This window comes from Fulmarus glacialis, unplaced genomic scaffold (assembly GCF_000690835.1).
Source record: "Fulmarus glacialis isolate BGI_N327 unplaced genomic scaffold, ASM69083v1 scaffold30537, whole genome shotgun sequence".
Taxonomy (NCBI): Eukaryota; Metazoa; Chordata; class Aves; order Procellariiformes; family Procellariidae; genus Fulmarus; species Fulmarus glacialis.
Genome location: NW_009225575.1, coordinates 512 through 21,674, shown reverse-complemented (window position 1 = coordinate 21,674; position 21,163 = coordinate 512). Strand labels below are relative to the sequence as shown.

The window sequence follows — 21,163 nt, the reverse complement described above, 5'->3', positions numbered from 1 at the left end:
TGAGGTCCAGAGTTTTTAGAAGGACCCATCTCTGGCAATGCAATTAATACAAGGGTTATATGAAATCTTTTCCCAGAGTGGTTTAGGTTTCACTAACGTGGATTGACAATGATGCCCTTTTTTAGATAGGCTTAGGGAGACTTGGACAGGATCATACACAAAATGTACAGTTAGGCTGAGAAAGCACAAGTAGGTAACAAGTCTAGTAAGTTAGTGAATGTCTAGAACTCACCACGTTCTCCATGACTCCTGTCTTGTTGGCAAGCTCGCATTCCTCTGCATGCCCATTGCAAAAGCAGCTTCCCCGGATGATCAGGTCATAAATAGCATAGTGAGCAAATCTCTGAGGTTTCTCTACCAATCCCGAACCATGGCATGGACATTCGTGTCTTTTTAACAAAAGGAGGCGGAGGTTGGTGAGTTTCAGGAGATCTTGAGCCTCAGGACTATAGGGATCTTCGATCTTGTTAGCTGGACTTAAGGCACGATAAATCACCTGAAAGACAGAAGATACACATCCAAGAATAGATATAGGACTCTGCATACACAGCAAACATCCCAAGGCGATGTTCAGGAAAAAGTAATAGTTCCTGTTTAGAAGACTCTGCATAAGCAGTTGTGGGGCTGTGACTGATCCCAGAACATCATAGCTGAGTTACCACCAGCTGGCCAAGCCGCAGCAAGTAACCGTGTAGCCGCTTTCATCCCGTCTCAGATGTGAGATAGGAAATGCCTTTGTTTAAACATCTCTCCCTGGGGTTACTGAGCCCAGTCGCTTCTTGCAGTTCAGCCAATATGTAGTAACTTGTCAAGCACTGGTTACTTCCTTGTGTTTGTGAGCCAAGTGACAACAGTGTCACTCAGAGAAATCCAAGGTTTGTCGGCATAAATGCAGTATTAATGCCATCCAAATTTCTCAAAGAATTTTAGGAATATGGCTTTAGCATGAGTTCTAGAGTCAAGTAAACTAAGGCACTGTGAAAGAAGTGGAAAGGAAACTGTGATCAGACTTTTGGCTTGGTCACTTGAACTATGTGCTAGAAAACAAGGCTTGGCTTAGGGTGAGTAAGCATTGAGAGAACCCTGTCTTTAAACAAAGCCAGTTGGTTTATTCATTAGGAGAAGAGAAGTAGCTACACTGCAGTGAGCTTGCAAGACCAAAGGCACTTTGTCCTACTGACTGTCTGCGGGTTGTTACTCTTTTGTCACAGCTTTTATGCTGTTTGATAGTTCTCCAGAGCAGGAACAGTTTGGTTTTGAGTATCAGTTCTAATTCGGTGTTTAACAGTGACTAAAGGGACATGTTGTATTTCAGCTGATGCACCACTCTATCCTTCTGTCTCTCTCAGGGTGTTTGTTTCTGTTGCTTTTGGGAAGAGGTTGACATGAGAGGGCTGCACCACAGTCCATGCCAGTGAACTAGAGAGCTGGTTGCATTCGTTCCCAGGCTTACATGTCCTCTATGGATATGCTAACTCCAATTTGAGAGCTATTTTCTCCTCTGGTTGAGTTTTTCCATCATAGCAGAAGACTTGCCCTCAGGGTTCTTTGGCCCTGCTTTATAAGTGGTGACAATGTATGTCTGACTAACTCCATTAGCAGAGTGAAAGCCTTGTTTCCATAGGGATTCCCTCTTTCTTTCTCTCTCTGTGTTTTTCTTTTTCTTTCTTTCTAGTGAACTGACCAATTTAAATACTTGCAGCATGTAAAATACTTTTGCTCCTTTTTGCTTGCAGGAGTCAGAAAAGAGCTTGTGGTGCATGCCTGGAAGATAATTCTGTTGCATGTTGATGGCACATGGGGAGATAAACCCCCTTTAGCAGAATCAGCTGCCAGGCTTCGCACAGAGCTACACCTGGCGGTACCACAGCAAAGCCAGTGGTACATTTCCCACCTTTCCGCAGCATTTTCTGTTTGGTTAGCTCTGTTCTTCCTTTTAATTCCCTTCTCTTATATTGTCAGCTACTTAAAAAGCTGCAAACAGCCCTGTTTGGTGAGATCAGAGGTGCCCGTATTTCCTTGTTTGATAGAGCTATGGGCAGATTGCCCAGGCTGGGCAATGCAGGTGCCTACATTCCCCTGACCAATGAAGCCATGACAAAATAGCCCAGGCCTTTCCACCCCAACGTCTACATTCCCCCCATCAATGGAACCATAAACAAATGGCCCATTCTGTTTTGTCCAGGTGCCCAGCATTCCCCTTATTGATGGATTCACAGGACAAAGACCAAATCTCCTCTGCCCTGTTCCCCTAATCCAGGATGGTGAGATCTTTTTAGTGGAAACTAGTTTTATGGACCCTCACTCCTTCTTCCCAGTCCCCTGTGGACCACACAGAGGTGGAGTGGTTTCTCAGAGTCCTGAGCACCTGGTCGTGTACAGACACACACATCTTCCTCCCACATGATCAATTAATCTAAGACCAAGGCAGTGAACTGGATGGAATTGTTCTGGAGAGCCTACTAAGCTCAGAGATCTCAAAGCAGGATTAAAAAATAAGTACTGGGATATTAATGGTTAAAAGTTCTTGTGGAACTGTTTTACATTGGCATAAAACAGAGGAACCAAGGGTAAAGCAGTAACTGTTCAGTTACGGTTTTTTTTATAAGCTTTATTCTCACAATTAGCTTTCTTGTCTATGGCTTCTGTAATACATATGCTTAGTAAAAATGGTATCTCCTTTCAGGGTAGCTCTCCAGGGGATACCTAACAGATCACTGGCTTGAGAACATAAATGCTAGAGGTACTTTGCTCCAGGACAAGACATCTGGAAAAAGGTAACCAATATGTCATTAGCTTCTGCAAGATCTGCACTGGTCCTGCCAGTGACTTTCTTATACAAGGCTGGGCAAGAGGCTTAATGCCTCTGTGCCCTAGAGATCGCAGTTGTGAACAGCTATGGATCTCCTCACAGGAGACAGAAAGGAAGGGTGAATGAGGTGAAGAACAAGAGTTTTTACTGGGCCTCTCTGAAAGAAATGACTAGATAATGGCCAAAGTGTTTCTTTTTACTCTATGTCTCTGGCATACTTCTGCTTGATGACAATAGTCTTGCATTGTGCTATGTTAACAGTGAAGGAAATCTTCTGTATTGTATTGTACTACTAGAAACCCATTTTTTATACAGTACGATAAGTTTAAAGAGATGGATTAATGTTTTGGGATCTCCAGTCAATTATCCATTGTCCCCATGTCTTAATTGGCATCCAGATAGCACTGAGTTCTTTAGGCAAAAGAACATCTGTTGGGTGCTCTTCTCTTACCATAGGGCCATTTGCTTTCACGAAGCTGTATTGTTTTTTGTTTCTTTGCTTGACAGCTTGGAAAAAGGTTGGGTTCCCTGTGGATTTATTGTTTTGCAAATATTTTAATTTCTGGCCTTGCATCTCTTAAGGGGAGTTGCTTTGGCATTTTCCATATCCTTTTAGAACTCTGAACATTATTTGTGAGTAGAGATGTTAATAGCTTGGATGTCCCATAGGGATTGTGGCATCCTTTTAAGAAAAAACAGTATTCCATTCCAGTTGAGGTACAAGAGTTTGCTTGTATGATTAATTCATGACACATTTCTGTCTGGAATAAGCTCAGTGGTAAGACTGGATTTGTTTGTCCTTATTTCTCCTAAGGCAAGACTTGTTAAGTGTTAAAGATCTGATTTGGGTGACATAACACTAGTGAAGTCTTTTGGGAGTGGCATTTAGATGTTCTTCTTGGGTTCAACAACCACTAAGGAATTAGCCTTCCTTAACTTTGTAAAAATCAAAGATATTAAGGACTTACTTAAACAAAGATATTTTGTATCAGTAGAGTCAAAGCAGGTATGTTGTGCCAATATAAGTAGGTTTAGGTGAGCTGCATTTTGCACAGAGATAGCACAGTTTTATTTCATATTTAAATCAGTTTAGCAGCATTATTTCATATATGCATAAAACTGGAAAATGGAATTTTCCTCTCTCTTCCTTCTGAAGAACACATTCTCCTTGAAATATTGGTGGTTAAAACCCTTGAGCACAAGGAAGAGTATAAGGTAATCACCATCTCTTGGCTCATTTTTAGTATTTGATTGGATGTTTCTTCTCATGTTAAAGTGCCAGTCATTAGATCTTCCTTAACATATGTGTTGCCCTACTGCCAAGAGCAATATGTTACAATCCGTAAGTTATACTTATTAGTCTACTATGCATATTGATTCAAATAATTGTAGAGTGGGATGAATTTTTAAAACCAGTCTGGTATCTCACCTTACATGCCCTGAATTATTTTTCCATAAATGCATAATTTACCTAAAAAAATCCCACTAAACTTTTTTCTGTACTAAAAATACATTATATTTTAAATGAATGTATTTGGGTTTACGGTTCCCTAAGAAAAAATGAATCCTAAATTAGGAGACAGATTGGTGGTGGTTGTATATATGGGTTGATAATTTTATATGGTACAGGGAAGAATTTTATTTCTGTAAAAAAGGAATAGATGTCACTGTGACCAAATGACAGAGTTGGGAATGTGACTATTTGTTCAAAGCCCCAGCACAATTGTTCAGTATAACGTTCAGCAAGTAACTTAAGCCTTATGTTGTTCTGGATTGCCAGTGAATTCAGTAGGAATAGAAGTCTGTTGTATGTTCTGCTTACTTTTTTAAAAAATAGGATACAGGTATTCAAGTACTTCATGGAATAGAGGGAAGATTAGTAAATTTATATCTGTAAAATTCTCTGAGAATCCCTAGAGATAGATGTTCAATAAGTGCAATTTTAATATTAATAGGTAAGAGATAAGAGTTTGGCTGTCTCAACCATTTCTGCATAAATGTTTTGAAGATTAGATTAGAAATGGATCTAAGTATTAGTGAACTCCTGGAGTCATGAGCTGTGGGAAGAGACACTCCATCCTTTTCATTGTGTTATTTGTTCCTTTTTTTTTAGTTCACAAGGTTTGTGTTTCTGAAGCCTATGAAGCAGATTCCTTTTATACAGATAGATGTTTGACTTCTGCCTTTTGCAGAAAGGCAGAAATATAATTCATTTTTCATTTCCCAGAGATACCGTGCAAATTTGCAGTTTTCCATTATATTCATGTAAAAAACATGAAGAGAGAGTAATGAAAAAGAAGTGTGTTCTTATAATTAAGATGCAAGCTCTGAAAAGAGCTTCCCATAATGTTCACTGTAAAGCTATTTCTCATCTAATTAAATCTGTATCTGGTATTAAGCTCTGTGGAAGCTCTGTTCTTTTTTTGCTGTAACAGACTGCTCTGAAATCTCCCAGTCATTTCTCTTAACATCAGTGTGCAGCTTTCATAAAAGTAGCATATGCACAGCTGCAGAAGAAAATCTGATGGTGATTAAGTCTGCTAAGGGACACCCTAGAAATCTTTCCACTTCCATTGATTTGGGTGGAAGTTGAGGGCATTCAGCACCTCTATAGTCTCAATCCTTTGTGGAAATACATCCTAGATCCTGAGTTTCCCTTATAATCAGGAGCTGACACTGGAGCTGAATGCTGAGTAGGACATTCATGCTTATCTGCATATCTGCTATCAAGCGCATATTTGTCATTCTCATTTTCAAAAGTCAATCAGCTGCGCCTCAAAAAGATGGTCACTACCCTGTCCTCTCCTGACCTTTCTAAGAACAAGGAAGTTTGGAGAATGCTGTAAGTGTTGAAAGCTAAAAAAGGCAGCCACTGTTAGAAGATTGGTTTTGCTGTACATAAGTTGGCATAGCTTCAAGGGTGATGTTTTATCGCCAATCAAGAGATCATCTTCATTCCAGAGACAGTGTCTCAGATTTTTGATTTCTTGCCATATGTTTTGCTTCTCCATTCTTGATGCAGATAATTCTGTTTTCTTAACCTGATCTTCCAGCCAGTATTAGTCAGAAAAGATGTGGACACAACAAAGGTTCCCCCTTGCAAGCTCATAGCCTAAGGTCAAGGAATATGAGTCATAAATGCATTGGTGCCAATGCATGGTCTCCTACAAAAGAAGATCCTTCTGCAGAACAAGAATTTGATATTACAAATCATCCTTAAGCTATGTTGATCATGTTGCACACAATCAGGTTAATGAGATCAGAAATGTCTGTGTGCTTATACCAGGCCTGTCAGAAGGAAGCTGCAATAAAAACTTTCGTCAGTCCTAAATCCTCTTCATTAAGAGATTTTCATGTGAGTTGATTTTGTTCTTAAAGGAATAGTAAACAATTGTTTCACAAATTTTCCTACCCAGTGGCAAATATCCTCTGATTCATTTGATGGAGCCCGTTGACTAAAATTAATTCTTCCATCTTGTGGTTCAGTAGTCTTTACTAAGAAGTAGTCTTTTTCCTGTTTTGAAATACTGTTCGGAGCACAAAGAAAGTCTAGCTATTCTCTTAGCTATTAGAAGGCCCATTCTGACGATTCATGGAATAGTGTTTTTTAGTTAAGATCCACTGCTTTTCTATCCTTCCAGAGAGTAAGACTTAGAAGCCAGTATAGAATATGGTAGTTTGTTAAAGAAATAATTGTGCATTTGATTTTTTACATTTCTCTGATCTGGGTAAACTCAGCTACTACCAAGACAGTGGCATCTTGAATTGATTCTGTGTTTTCCAAAACAGAAAGGGTCAATGTCCCTTCAATTTGCATTGCTTTGAGATGATTCCAGTAACCCAGTCAGTGTGGCATTAATATTAAAATTTAGGCATTGCTGCCAATATGATGATGGGGAAAGACTGCACAACTGCAGTTAGAGGCAGACAAATCTGAAGAGCCACGCAGACTTTTTGTCTTCCTCAAACAAAATGTATTCTGTAGGTTCAGGTTATCCACAGATGTAAATCTCTACATCTGTGTAGAAAAGCAAGGTTTATAGGGAGAAGCAGTATCTTCTATCAAGCCAGGTATTGTAGCTGGAGTACAAAATCTAGATTATCGAGCACAAAAAGCTTCAGCTTGCAGGCTGTATACAGGGAATGGACAAAATTCCTTCCATTCTACATAGGGCATGTGAGAACCTTACATGGGGATGTGAGAACATTTCCATGTTCCCACAAAGTGCAGTGTCCTTTTTCGTTATGAGGAACGATACTTGCTCTGAAATGGCGAAGGATGGCACAAGAAGTTCTGTGATGGAGACAGCCTGACTGGGAACTGGATTGAGAACGAGGAGACTCATTTCACTCCGCTGAATTGTCAGGGAAAGTTAAAACACCATCAGTGTCAACCAATGTCAACCAAGCTGTGTTCTCATGGGAGAACACCCATTTCTTATAAGTGTAGCCACTTATATCTCTAGGTCTTGGCTGAAATCTTACACATGAACAGACTTAGCTAAGTGTATAGTCTCACCATGATAGTGATGTGTGGACAACTATAGAGCAAACCGTTAAGTGTTCTTTTGCCTGGAGTTTGAAAATTACAACAAGGAATCTCTAAGATTCCTTTAGACATTTTAGACAAGAATTTTTTCACAGTTGAGACTTGAAAAAAAAGTCATGGCTGCAACTCCACTAAGGTTTTATAAAACAGGGTGAGAAGATAAATTCATTTGATATCTGCTGCCTTGTATGTTCAGGAAATGCAGAAGCAATGCTCAAAAAAACCCTACTGTCTCTTTCTGGCTGGTTTTAAGGTTCCAAATGTCTCTGAAATGGCTCATTACAAACCAGGTCAGAGTAGGACACTTGGTGCCCTCCTGAAGTTCACTTGCCAGGCATGGGAATGCTGGACTGGTCTCGTCAGCTCAAATTCCCTTCAGAGACAAATCCTTGAGCCCCTTAATTCTTCCTCCAGGGAAGCAGGGCCTGGCAGTGCTATCTGCTTGTTTACACTGCTGGTGTTAACTGCTTCCTCTCAACTTGCCTCTGCATTCTGTCTCCTCTACAGTTCAAGTTAAATGACGCTGAACAGACGGGCATAGTCATAACATTCGGGCACTTACCTTCACTAGTGACTAATCCCTCCTGGAATCCTTTCTGGCTGGAAGTCGGAATAACCTGAGCGTCACGCAACTTTGAGAGGACAGTCCTGATGACTGTTGGACAATTCACTGCAGTGCAAGACCCTGCCCTTGCATCTTAGCTACTAGGAATTCAACCTTGTGATGTGCTGAGAATGTTTCTTTTCAGTGACCCCACTGCCATATGAGATCAGACCTTTAAGAAGCCACTGAAGCGTCAGTGATGACATCTTGAGTTATTGATGTTGCCACTTAATGAGGTATGTGTGTATGTGCGGGGTATCCTTTGTTTATCATAAGGTTTGGCGTGAATACAGTAAAAGAAAAGAAAAGAGAAAAGACAGAAAAAAATGTAGGTCCTTGGAACAAGATCATATACATTCCACACAGAGCCCTGGCCCTGGCCTGGTTTGGTGTCTGTGTGCAGGTGGTCCTCTTCTGCCATAACTGTTGCTCAGGGAGTCCCTGTAGATGGAGAAAGGCAGCAGAGGTCTTCAGTGTCAGTGCAGAGGAAAAGGCCTTCCACAGGGTTGACTGTGGCTTCTGTCTGAACAACCTGGTGGCTTTTGAAGCAGACAGAACTGCATCCCATTACAACATGTCTTGATCTGGCATTCACAGAGTGTGTTTAGAAGAGTGATTAAAAGTCTTTTAGCTACAAAGCGAGTCCACTCATCTTTGACAAAAGGCACTGCTGGGGACTTCTGTCCCTAAACAGGTCACCACAGGATACAAAACGGAGAATGAACAGGTCTTCTGCGCAAGGCACACTTAACATGTTGCCATAGAAACCAGTTACTTAATTCAGGCATACACAATTCTTCCAGCCCCCAGTGAATTCCAGTAATGGGTTTATTATATCACACTTCATTGGTGTCATCTGTCACACAGACACTCACATAAATGAACCAGCCTTTGATTCAAACCTCCCTTCCACTAGCTAGACCCAATAGGGGAAGGGTCTTTTTTTGGGTCTGGTGGTTATAAGCAGGTCAGTGTTCTACCCCATTTTGCATGCTAATGTCTTCCTTTCATGCAAACATCATCTTCGATGGAGGAGAACATTTGTTTTCATTTCCCGATATTCCAGCTTATTAAAAATGTGCTCTTAATCTTTCAGATCCTTGAGTGCACGTGCTGTCAGGATGCAGGTTGAAACATTTCGGTCCCTATTTCCTCCATATGATGTTTGAACTGTAAGTCACACTACTGTCTGATGCAACATTTCTCCTTTTGTTTGGGCCAGAGTTTTGATTTACATTAGCTGACCTGAAGGCTCATTTTAGGCTCCATGACTATATAGTACAGTGTTTTTAAATTAGAAAAACAGGTGGATGGACAGGTGGGTAGAAAAGGTCTCAGCTGATGCATAAGACTCCATGCAAGCATTGCCTGTAGATGCACTTAGAGTAGATGAACAGACCTTAAAAAAGTGGGGTTGGTTTTAGTTCATGATGTTATGTTGGAGGTCGGCGTACTGAAGCTGATGAGCATAGCAGTAACTATTCTCCCTTAAGAATAGTTAAGAATGTTCTCCCTTAAGAATCGGATAAAGATTAGAAGCACTTGTTTCCCATTTAATATATAATTTCTTATAGTGATAGAAATCAACAGGCAAAACATAGGGTACTTAACAGGCCAGTCAGGACTTAAGACATGCTAGTGGAGGATTTTCACTGAGAAGTGTTTATAAGCATAGAAAGTTAGGTGTTGATTTTGTGGTGCTTCATATGAAGCAAATGATGTGTAAGCAATTGGCAGCGAATAAATTGCTCTGCCTCCTAGACCAGAAATCATCAATAGGGCAAGTTTATTGCCAGAAAAATTAAGATGCGGGGACCTAGGATCTCAGATAGATAGATTCTAGCTGCAGAAGTAGTCTGGATCTGAACAGGAGTAAGGGATTTAGGAAAAGCTGGAGTAAAAGAAAACTGCAAAAGAGACATTGGGAAGTAATCTCCTTGCATTTCTACAGGACTTGTTCCCCAATTCATGACACCTTCTGTCTCAGCTGTACCTTACCTGAGATGGAATGAAGATGTGTGACCCTGTCAGAGGTAAAAGATAAGGGATAATCTACAAGAGACAAGGGATACACCTTAACTTAGTGATACATTATGTTCTGTTGTGACATTGTTTCTCATCACTCACCCAAATGTCTTTTGCCTCCATTCTAGTCTCCTGAAAGTTTCTCTTCTGCCAGGTTTCCTGTCATGCTCCCAGGAAAAGCCTCTTTCAGTGGTCTTGGAGGACCACCAGAGTGTGCTGACTCAGGGAGATGCATCTCAGGTGCATGTAAGTTACTGCAGCTCTACCACCTTCTCCTTTCACACCTACATTCTCAGTTCTGGAAGTCAGTTGACCTGAAATCTTGTTTCATGACGTGTCCCACATGGGTTTTAAACCTAAGTGTTCTTAGTAAGCCATCTCTTTTTTTGATTCCTTTTGTGCCCTGTTAAAAAGGAATTTTTGTCTCTTCTCCAAGTGAACAGGACAATGCCCAAGAAAAACCTGAGTATCATGCAGTGGAAATGACTTCAGCCTCCTCAGTAGAAGAAACTGGCATTTATTTCAGAGCATTAATTAGCATTTAAGTTGGAACGGTTTTGATCATTTCAGAAATGTTGTCATCTTGTGATGTGAACTCCTCAGCAATCTAAGGCTTAGCCAGAATCAGTAATTGGATAGGTCAGAGTGGAGGTGAAAAAGAAGCAGAGAACACTGCAGAAAGTAGTGGTGGGGATTCAATCAGCTTCCTTCCAAGTCAGTTGTGAGTCAGTGCTTGAGGGGATACCCTGGTGACATTTGTGACATCTTTAAAATAAGGTGCAAAATTACAGTTCTGAGATGCGTGGGCAAAGCTCCTGTGAGACTTGTAGTAAGAGTAGCAGTGTCACTCAGGCAAATCTGATCAGGTATCACTTTAAATAACTACACTCTGCCTTCCTTTATTTTCATTCACAAAAGAATCTGCTGTGTCATATTGCTGACCTGAAAAGCCTGATGCTTTTGCACCCTTGCCATAATGGCATTTCATGGGTTGATTAAGAGGTCTCTGTAAAGTCTTTTGGGTTAATGTGCTGTGAAACAGTATTTGTCTTGTTCTCTGTTAAGTTGCTATACAGATTCCTGTGTGCTGCTTTAAAGCTTCAGCTCTCCGTCCCATGGAGGAAGTGACCTCTGTATTTATTCATGTAACTGTTCATGAAAGTATTTGGGAACTGCAAGCGTATGACCTGTAAATATATGACTGTTCTTACTATTACTACTGTTTTCTAACACCTACTACCACAGCATAGATTGATTAAGTATACAGATATTCACTTCAGTGTAGTTGCTGCCCAAGTTGACAGAATCATTTTGGCACTTGCAATCACAAAGGCTTGTGTTGGATGAATTTTTTATTATTTGATTTTCTGCCATCCACTTCTCCGATTTGTTGTAGCAGCAACACATGGTCTTAATGATATTCCCCAAAGTTAAGTAAGCACAAAAGCCAACATAGTGCAGGGCAACAGGGGATACTGTACTAGAGAAGGAAGAGTTGTTTTGCATTTAAGGCCAAGGCATTTGCCTCAGACCCTGTATTCTGTTCCTTACTCAACCATAATTGTCCTGTTTTACCATGAAACACTTCACCTTTCTGTGCTGCTCTTTCCCCATCTGTGAAATGGCAACAGAACCCTTATATGTGTACTGAAGATCATTAAATGGGTCTTGCAAAGTACTTCCAGATTTTTGATTGGAAGGCACACAAGAGTGGAAAATCATATTAGTTGCCTAGATTCTGTATTGACATGGCAAATTGTAATCTCTCTACAGAAGACATTTGGATGTATTTGACTTAAATGTATCATGACAACTGACCAGAAGAATTACTACTCCAGGAACAAGACAGTTTAGTAGTCAGATGATCTGCTCCAGATTTCTAATATGCAGAGATGTTTCCCAGCCTGTTGCACACAGGTGAACGCAGTCTCTCCTTACTGCTGTTTCCCTGTCTCAGGTATAGTACACTAGTTTCTTTCTTCTCAAGTGCATTTTGAACTGCACTGCTGAAACCACTGTGTGTTTTTGAAGCCTATCTGGACCATTTACTTCACACCTGAGCTTAATTTGCAGCAAAGTATTACTGCCAAACCTGCATGATCACTTCCAGACAGGGAAACCAAGAGGATTGTGACTTCTCTAAGGAAGAGAGAAGGAAGTGAAAGGACTCCAGCCTCTGTTGTGACAATAGGAAAGTCTTATAATCTCCCTTTGTGCCTTTATGTCTTCTCTATAAAATGATACGTCTTTCCCATCTAAACTGTTTCACGATCGATGAATGAAAAGGGTTATAACTAAACTAAGTATCTCACTACTAAGCAGTCGTTAATGTTCTTGTCAGACGAATTTATCAGAGCAATTGTACATTTATTTTAAAAGAAAACCTTCTGCATATGCTTAATAGCACATCAGAGTATTCATACCAAGGGAGGGCCTTTTGCCGCTGTTGAATAGTGAAATCTGTCTGCTCACTTCCACTTTGAGTTTCTAAATGGTTTCATTTCTGGAGCCTATGGCTTGATACAATCAGAGCGGTCACCCCAGCAAGAAAAGTTACATTAAACTCAGGGGAAGGATGTATTTAAAAATCATCCAGTCATCTAGGACTTTTTATATGAGAAGAAAAAGAAAGACCATGCAGTTCATGTCATCCTAAAGTAGGAAAACAGTTTGGATAAATCAGACTCTACAAATGTGTATTTCCCTATGTCTATTTTGTTGGAATTCTAGTTCAGTTATTGGCATCTGCAGTGTAAAATTAGGCAATGTTAATCCTATCCTGTGCAACTCTCATAAAAGAAATTTGTTAAAGCATTTCTATTCATTTTCATTGATATATAGTTTCTCTTCTTCTTCCCCTTTATTTTCTTAACACAAAGCCTTTGGGGATGGGCTACCTTTCTTAATTTATATGCACATTATCTCTTTGAGCACATACTCTCTGATTTTCAGCCAGTCTTCAGCTGTTCGACATTAAACTTAGTCCAAACCTCAGTTATTGCTTACCTCTCCTCTGGTGCAGGGCACTGCATCTGAATACCTGGAAGTGCACATGGAGCCCTCCTCAATGAGATCATCCTGGAGCCCAAAAGTTGCTGTACAGTTGACAGAGAAATACTTGTAGGGCCTCCAAGACTGCCCATAGTCCTGGGATCTTTCTAACACCATTGCAGCTGGGCGAGGTGACTTGAACACAGCAATGACATGGGTCAGGTAGAATTCTGTTTCAAAGTTCAGTCTGATTTCTTCCCTGTGTACCCCTTGGGCAGACTGCCACCAGGAGATGGGGTTTGCAATGCAGGAAGATGGGAGTTATCAGGCTGGTTGGCATTGCATTTGGTGCAGCGAGGCTGCCCACAGCCATGGGAGACCCGATGGAGGAGATTCTGCTCTGGGTAGAAGCAGTACAGTTCTGTACTGTTCTGGCCACATGTGGTGAGAGTGACTGGTGTCCTCCCTGTTGCAAGGTTTCCCACCGGAGGGTTGCAAGAACGGCCATTACAGCGGAAGGCTTGTAGCCTCATGGGATCTGAAAGACAGGCAAAAGAAATACAACTAAGTAGAATTTCTCAAATAGTTCTCAGGTTGTAACACAGGTGACCATGCAAATGTTTGGAGTCCTCATCTGGGGACTGACATCCAAGAGAACTCCTTCTAAGGAGAGCTACTTCATCTTTTCACACAAAGTTTGCAGGGAGTTTCCTGATAAATCTAGTCCTTGTTTTTGGTGCCTAACTCAGAAACTGAGGTCTCTAGTAAACTCATCCTTATGGCACTTAGCTTTGATTTCTGTTGAAAACGCAGTTGCGTCGGTCTATTGAATTTTATGTTTAACCACAGAAATCTTGCGTTTTCTTATTTTCACTCTAGTAAAGTTCTGTATCTGAGGACTGAATCTATTCAATGCATTTATTTTCATTGTTATCAGAAAGCAAAGTCAAACTGGACTATACACTGTAGATACATTAAGAAAAGAGATGATTCCTGCCCAACAAATTACAGACACTAATCACACATACAAACACATAAAGAAAGCATGTATTTCTATAGTTATGTGTTACTGGCATAATTTTGAGGGGTGTTGAGTTTCTACTGCTCCTATTGAGATCAGCTGGAGTTGTTAACACTTAGCAGAGCTGAAAATCAAGTCTCTCTTTTGTTTAAATACCTTGACATGGAGGTACGTGACTATATTCTGTTTGCCAAGTTTGCAAATACTGGCAAATTTTTGGTATCTTCAATGTATATATCTACTTATTTCTAAATAAAGAAAAGGTAGGGATAACTACAAAGTCTTAATATTGTTTGGAAATCAGTAGTGTCTTGTGACACTGGAATTAAAGGTCATTCCAAAACCTTATTACCATACTGGAGAAAACTCCTTTTCTAATGACATGCAATGTCCTCTCTGCAACTTAACAGTCTAGAAGGAGTTAAAGACTGACCTTGCAAGGTCATAAATCTAATCCAAGAGGTCACAAGTCAGATGACTGGATGTAAGTCCTACAGGAAATGACCCTTCCAATGAAACATAGGATGACCGTAAACTCTGGGTAATCTAGGAGCAGTTCAAAGGTCAGCTATTAGTTCAACATTCTAGGTCAAATTTTAAAATCCCTACTCAGTTTATATTCAGCCTTTCTTCAGACAAAATGAATTTTACAATGAAGTTAGGTCAAAGAAAAGACCGTCTAATTCAGCCTTATAAAAATACTCAAATCGTAAATGTAGTTGGATGAAACTGATGTCCCTCTTTTCAAAAGGAATGTTTAAGGTGAAAAAATGTGTCCAGCGTGCACAGTTTTGCCTCTGAGTTGCTTCTGTCCTTAGTTCCTTAGTGACATTTCTGCACAGGCCAGAAGAGAAAGGTCAGAGATGGACATTGTTTTGGAAAACACCTCATGCATTTTGCTTCCCAGGATTAGGACACAAAACGAAGTGGCTGTATGTCCACTGAATCCCATTGATCAATGGTGTGTGCCATTTTAGCTTACATACAGCATAAGGTAGTCTTAAACGTCAGACAGCAAGGAAGCAGATCATCCAAAAATGGTCTTGACTACTCTTAGAAACAGGTGGAAGCCACCTTCAAAGGAACTTGGACTTAATGTGTGTTTGCCTTACAGACATTGTAAGCAGCAGCCTCAAGGAAAGAGGGGATGTCTGGAGACACAGTGAGTTTCCTCCTGGTCTTCCACCAGTGGCTGGAATGGGCTGGCCAAGATTTTTTTTAGTATCCCAGTGAAGTCCTAGGAGACTGGCAGAGCTTAGAGGGCAGCAGTGCCTGAATTACATGTGCACTTAATAGTCCTCGGATCAAAGGAATGGAAGCTGCCCCTCCTCAGTCCCACCACCACTCCCTGTGCCAGGCCAGAGATAAATTTTCATGAGAGAGGAGGAGTTGCAGAAGTCAGCTGGAGAGGAAAGGAGAGAAGATGGGGATGTTTGGCGCTATCAGTTCTGTTTTTTGCTCCCCAATTTCAACTGAGCAGGTGATTCTTGGACTACTGGAGATCCTCCACCAAACTCTCACACCATCCTGACTGCTTGATGACCATTTCAATGTATTTTCTTTCTGATTATGAACTTCTTATTCCATCTGAGCCTAGTACAGTTACAGGGGAGCTTCTGAGATTTTGTCTGGGAGGTTCCTTGCAATTTCTCTGTGTCCTTTTGTCCTGAGAAACGACTCGGGTTTCCACAAAAGTTGTTTAGTTGTCCTTTTTGCAGAGCATCTGAAATTCCAAATTTTTGTCTGCTCTAGAGGGTGAATTTCAGTGAGTCATGCAGAATTCTTGAAATAAAGATAAATCTATCCTTGCAGGTCAGCAAAAATATAGTGAGGTACAATTGCATGCATCAAGAATGTCTTTGCGAGTGGCATTTAGGTTCATGTTCATGTCCAAGCTGTTTGGTAAAAATTACTGGAAATAAGGAAAGCACAGCAATTTCTGTGTTTAAAGTAGATCGGATATTAACTGATTTTGCTCAGTGCTGCAGAAAGGTGTCATCTTTGCCTCCAGAGAATTTAAGTGGGACTGGTCTTACAACTGAGCTTTGAACAAGCATTAGCTCTGACTAAGAGTCAGGTTACTTAGTTTTGCTTAAGAATGGGTCCATGTTACAAATGCTATTGGATTATGGATAAATATACCATGTAATTAAAAGAAAGTCCATCTCCATTGAAGGATCACACCACTGAAGCTTTCATAGAGGAAATAGGATGCTGAAGTTCTAAATTTAAGGAGTTATATAGGGGAAGCTTTTCAGACAAGAACGTGAGAAGGCAAAAAAGGAAACATTTTTTAAAGGGAATGGCTGCTTTTTATATTTCCCATAAATGGGCTATTAGTCTTGTACTGAGTTTTTCAGCTGTTTTTATCTGAACCTGGAAAAGGAAGAAAAACGTGATTGCTCTCCTGAACAACAGTCACAAGAAGGTTTATCTGCTCTGCCTGCTAATGCAGCAACATCAATAAACAGTTCCTGTCTGAACTGCTGTGTCATTAGGAAAATGGGAGAAGAACAAAGTGCAAATTAGCAGAAGGGAGTTTGAGAGAAGGAGAGAGATTGGAAAACAAAATCTGCAGTCGATTAAAAGCTTTGCATTTAAAGAAATCAATTGGCAGAACATTGCTTGGCCACAAGGATAGTGCAGCCTGTCCATCACTCACTGATTCTGTGGAAACAACATGAAATGTTGAATCTGGACAGCAAGGGGGGACCGCTGCAGAACAGAAACAGCAGCCAGGCGAACAAACAACTTACCCCAACTGCCAGGAGGACTCATTGAATAATTCATAAAGAACTAAACAGTTTCATTGCGCATGGGCGCCGCATGTTATTATAAAGTTGATTAGCTTTTACTCCATGGAGGATGGCTTGGCTCCATAAATGGTATGACTAATTTATTTGTTTGTTTTCTGGTCCCTCAGAGCTGTGCCACAAAGTGGCAGGTCAATGGCACATGCCCGGCACGTGTTATAACAATGGTGTTATCTGATGATTAGGGAATCATACAGTTCAAGGGAGGTCATACTATTGATATTCCTGGGACACCATTTCAAACAGAGATCTCTTACTTCAGAGCCTTGTAATGCAACAGAACACTGTAGACATTAACTAAAAGCAGGTTCAATTTTTTTTAAGGGGTTTTTTTCCCTCCATTGGATATCCGACAGAAGAAAGGTCATATGGCAACTCAGTCAAAGCCTGCTGATGTTAACTGAAAAGATGCCTAATATTTTCTGAGCGATTTGAATTGGAATTTTCATTTCTTTTCCATATGCAAATTTATGATTTTGTGTGTTCAAGTCTCCTGCAGCAAGCCAGAAGAGTGAATTTCACAGTTCTAAGCAACATGCAAACACTAAAACCTTTGGGCATCTTCTGCTGTGTTTTTGATGGAGCAGTTTCAGCATGTATGTCCAACCTGGATTTCACTATATCCGCTTAACTTTTTTCTTAATAACCAAAAACTTTTAAATGTTCTTTTAAAACTAACCACCCTGGGGACATGAGTTGCTCAAGTTTTTACTAATCAGACCTAGAACTTTACCCCTTAATGTTGGTTACAACAGAATTGCTATATAACCCTTTGGTTTATCTGGGGCCAACATGCAATAAGTTTGGCAAGTCTTCATCCATTTATGAGTAGCCTGATGTATTTCTGCACTAAAATAGCCCTGATGACTGGAGCTAATGAGCCAGCCTTCATAAATACCCAAGAGGTGAAGTTCTGAATATGCTACAAAAAACCAAGCTGCCTCCGTGACCTGAGGCATGGACAGAAGAATAAGATCCCAGGTCTGGGCTCTCTTCCATTGTGGCCGGTTGCAATCTGCCTGCCCGCATCCCTCCTGGAACAAGGGTGGGCTCCAACACCTACAGCTTCATTTGCAGATGAGCTGAATAACCCCAGACCAAAGGAAACCAGACCCTGCTGATAATCAGGTCCTGCAATTGATTTTAAGCTTGGTGCTAGAAATGGCCATTTTTGACCACACCACGCCCCCTTTTGGAGGGCTGCCATGGGGAGGAGGGCTGGCCCGGGCACTGCTCCCCGGGATGCTGCTCCCCTGGGGAGGTCTGGGCTGGCCGGGGCTGAAGCAAGAGCCCAAGCTGTTGTCAGTTCCGTTAACTGTCCCAATATGCAAGAGTTTTCAGACCACTGCAGAGTTTATTTGAGGGGAATAATGCCCTTCACCTGCATAAGACTAGGGGAAGGATCACCCAAGTGTCACATCTCACAATATAAAACCTAGGTGACTCCTCCAGCTTAACCACTAAGGTTTTTTTTTTCCCTTGGCATTATATTTAAAGATCTAAGGAGCCAGTCTTGACAACCCAGACTGTCTTCTCTGCACAGAGATGGCAGAAGACAAATATTACACTCCCCACAAATATTGTAATTCATGTACTCCCCACAAAACTGCCCCATCAATTTGTTTTGCTTCTGACCGGGAATGACCAGCTATAGGGCTGAAAAGGGAGTTTACTGTATAGTCTAATAAAGTATGTCAAAAACATACTTCCCTGTACACCACTCTGCTCAGGAAAAGGCTGAGACTTCCAAATCATTTTACACAGATTGGCTAAACACTGTCTGAACTAACCTTAGTCTGAGCAGTACTGAGCCTGCCTGTAACAGGACCTGTAAAGATTCAAGGTTAATTCAAGATTGTTATTAAAAAAAAAAAAAAAAAAAAAGGAATTAAAAATGAAGAGGTAACCCTTGTGCTTTCAGAGGCTGATGGTTTGTGCAACCTTTTGACCAAGCAGTGTGTATTTATTTAAAGTGACATTGAATCCTTAGTGTCATCACCTTTAATATCCAATTATTTTGCTTTATTCACTATGTCTTACACCAGTATTCTGAGTGTGTTTGGCTCCATACAGAACACACTCCCTCCCCTCAAATTCACTTTCCAAGCAGTCAGCTGTGGGCTGCATTTCTGTGAAGATTCATTTTCACTTTGTGAATTGGATGCAGAACAAATTTAGGCTCATTTATAACAGGCTGCTTTTCGCAACAGTATCGGCAACTTTACAGGACACCTCTGTAACCTTTCTGTGCTATGTATCAACATACGTATCCTATAAGGAGAGTCCTAGCCTGGGAAACTAGAGAATGCCCAAGATAAGACACTAAGAGGACTAAGGTACCATGTCCTCCCTCTACTCATTCCCTGTAATGTTGTGATAGCCAGCCTTTTTTCCAAATGAGTCACTGGATAATATGACAGGGTTGTAAATTCATGAGCTGTTTTCAGTTTCTAAGAAAGTAACTCTTGCAGTTATGGAAATCTGATGTCTATGTTATCAAAAAGGTTCTAGCTGGGGAATAATTTGAGCTGAAGCCACCTGATCTGCCTTTGAATTTACAAGAGCTTGCACAGTAGCTGAACACTTCAATCGCTTTCAAATCGCTGCATGTAGACTGTTGTTCCTGTCCTAATACTCTGAGCACACAGGTGAAATTTAAACCACTGGTATAGAAAGAGAGATCCCAAGCCAGTATCTCAAAGGAAAAGTCACCAAGGATGTATTGTTGTTTTATCAATACTTATTTTTGTTTTTCTGACCTGATCTGCATAATTCATCCCTTTTAACCTTGAAGATGTATTAAACCATAGCAAGAAGAAAACAATCTAATGCTTTGCTTCCTTTCCCTTAAGGAATTTGTCTCCATCATAATCCAGGTATTTTTAGGACCCTATGTAAATACCATTACAGCTGTATCATTCCTATATATGTTTATTTGTACACCCACATATACACACACAACTAATCAACTTCTTTTTCTGTCCTAATCCATTTTCTCTCTAATGCTAATTTAATCTTGTCCACTGCATGTTAACTATTAAGTCAGGGAATACACTGAATGAATGGACTGTCTTGGATAAATAGTAATTCCTAAACAGTGTCTCTGACTTCTAATGATGCAAAATGAAGTTAAATGAGAGAATAATTCAGATTTCTACAGTGATGCTGTCCAAGGATGTTGTCATGTCACTCTTGTCCTGCCTAGGAAGGCAGCGTTTCATCCTCAAAACAAATATCCAGCATAACTCAATTCATCTATCTCTTTCTTTCTCTATTTCTTTTCTTTTGTTCACAAAAATAATACTTTTTTTTTCTTTTAAGGATGTATGAAACTCTACATCCTATTATAAGTCCTTATAAGAGGAGGCTGAGCTACAAAGCTCTGTATTGCAGGGAATAAGAAGCATTTGTATACATTGACTAACCCGAATTCCTTATAAAAATCCAATCTAAAATAAAGATGTTGACATACTTTTTTTTTTTAACAAACAGACCTGATTTCTATCCTCTCTCCCCTTGCTAAACTTAGGATAAATTATTTCATGAATAGCAATATTGATTTATTTATTTTGCTTACCTGCTTCCCCATGGCCAGAAATAAAATATTCCAAGAACACAATCAGCATGATGCCTTTATGCTGCATGGTTGTCAGTAAAATATCTGTTCTCAGTGAAGCAAAAAAGAGCTGCAGTAATCTACAGATTTGGTGCTTGCATGGCTTTTCTGTTTTTTCTTTCTTTCTTTCTGCTCACCTTCCTCTCAGTGTAGGGGTCAAGGCTGCTGTCTCATTCTTCTTGTTCTCGTTTAGGTCCAGAGGTGGTTTTTTTTTTCAGGGCTCAGATGCCTTCTGGGTGTCACCCGTACATTGCTTCCAATAAATAAATAAATAACAAGGATTTTCTGTGTCTTTACCCCTCTCCATGCAGCAGGCTGGGGACGTTCACATCCCCGATGCAGCCCCTCGAATGCACCATCAAGGGCTGATGTGATGCGGAAAGCTCTCCTTGGTCCGGTCCTTTGCAGTTGTTCGCGTGCTATTTCGAAACTTTCATTTCTGCTCCTTGCTTTTGGTGGAGCTTCGTTTTGGCTTTGCCTGGTTCCCCCTGGCAACCTTCCCTACCCCCCTCGCACCTCCCGCAGCCTGCTGCTAACCGGGGTAGCGATGGGGTCCGGGCAGCGTGAACCCTGCTTTGTTAGGAGGTCTACCCCAGTACCTTCTTTCCCTTTGCTCCCTGCAGCAGAGGGTCATAAGAAGAACAGAGCTGGCGTTTCTCCCTGAGAGATGATGAGAAGCAAGTGCTTTCTTGGCTCGTCTCTCTTTTTATTTTGGTTTGTTTTATTTTATTT

The 21,163-nt window shown here is 40.7% G+C and overlaps 1 protein-coding gene across 1 annotated transcript; it reads right to left on the bottom strand.

Annotated features, from left to right (window-relative positions):
* Nucleotides 1-232: 232 nt before the first annotated feature.
* LOC104080224 (netrin-4-like) lies at nt 233-20,480 on the bottom strand (the record flags this gene model as incomplete). Its single annotated transcript, XM_009582534.1, is given in 4 exon segments — nt 233-496; nt 12,997-13,286; nt 13,289-13,519; nt 20,393-20,480. Coding segments are annotated over 4 exon segments (852 nt in total), but the record flags the coding sequence as incomplete, so codon positions are not given.
* Between the last annotated feature and the right edge of the window lie 683 nt (nt 20,481-21,163).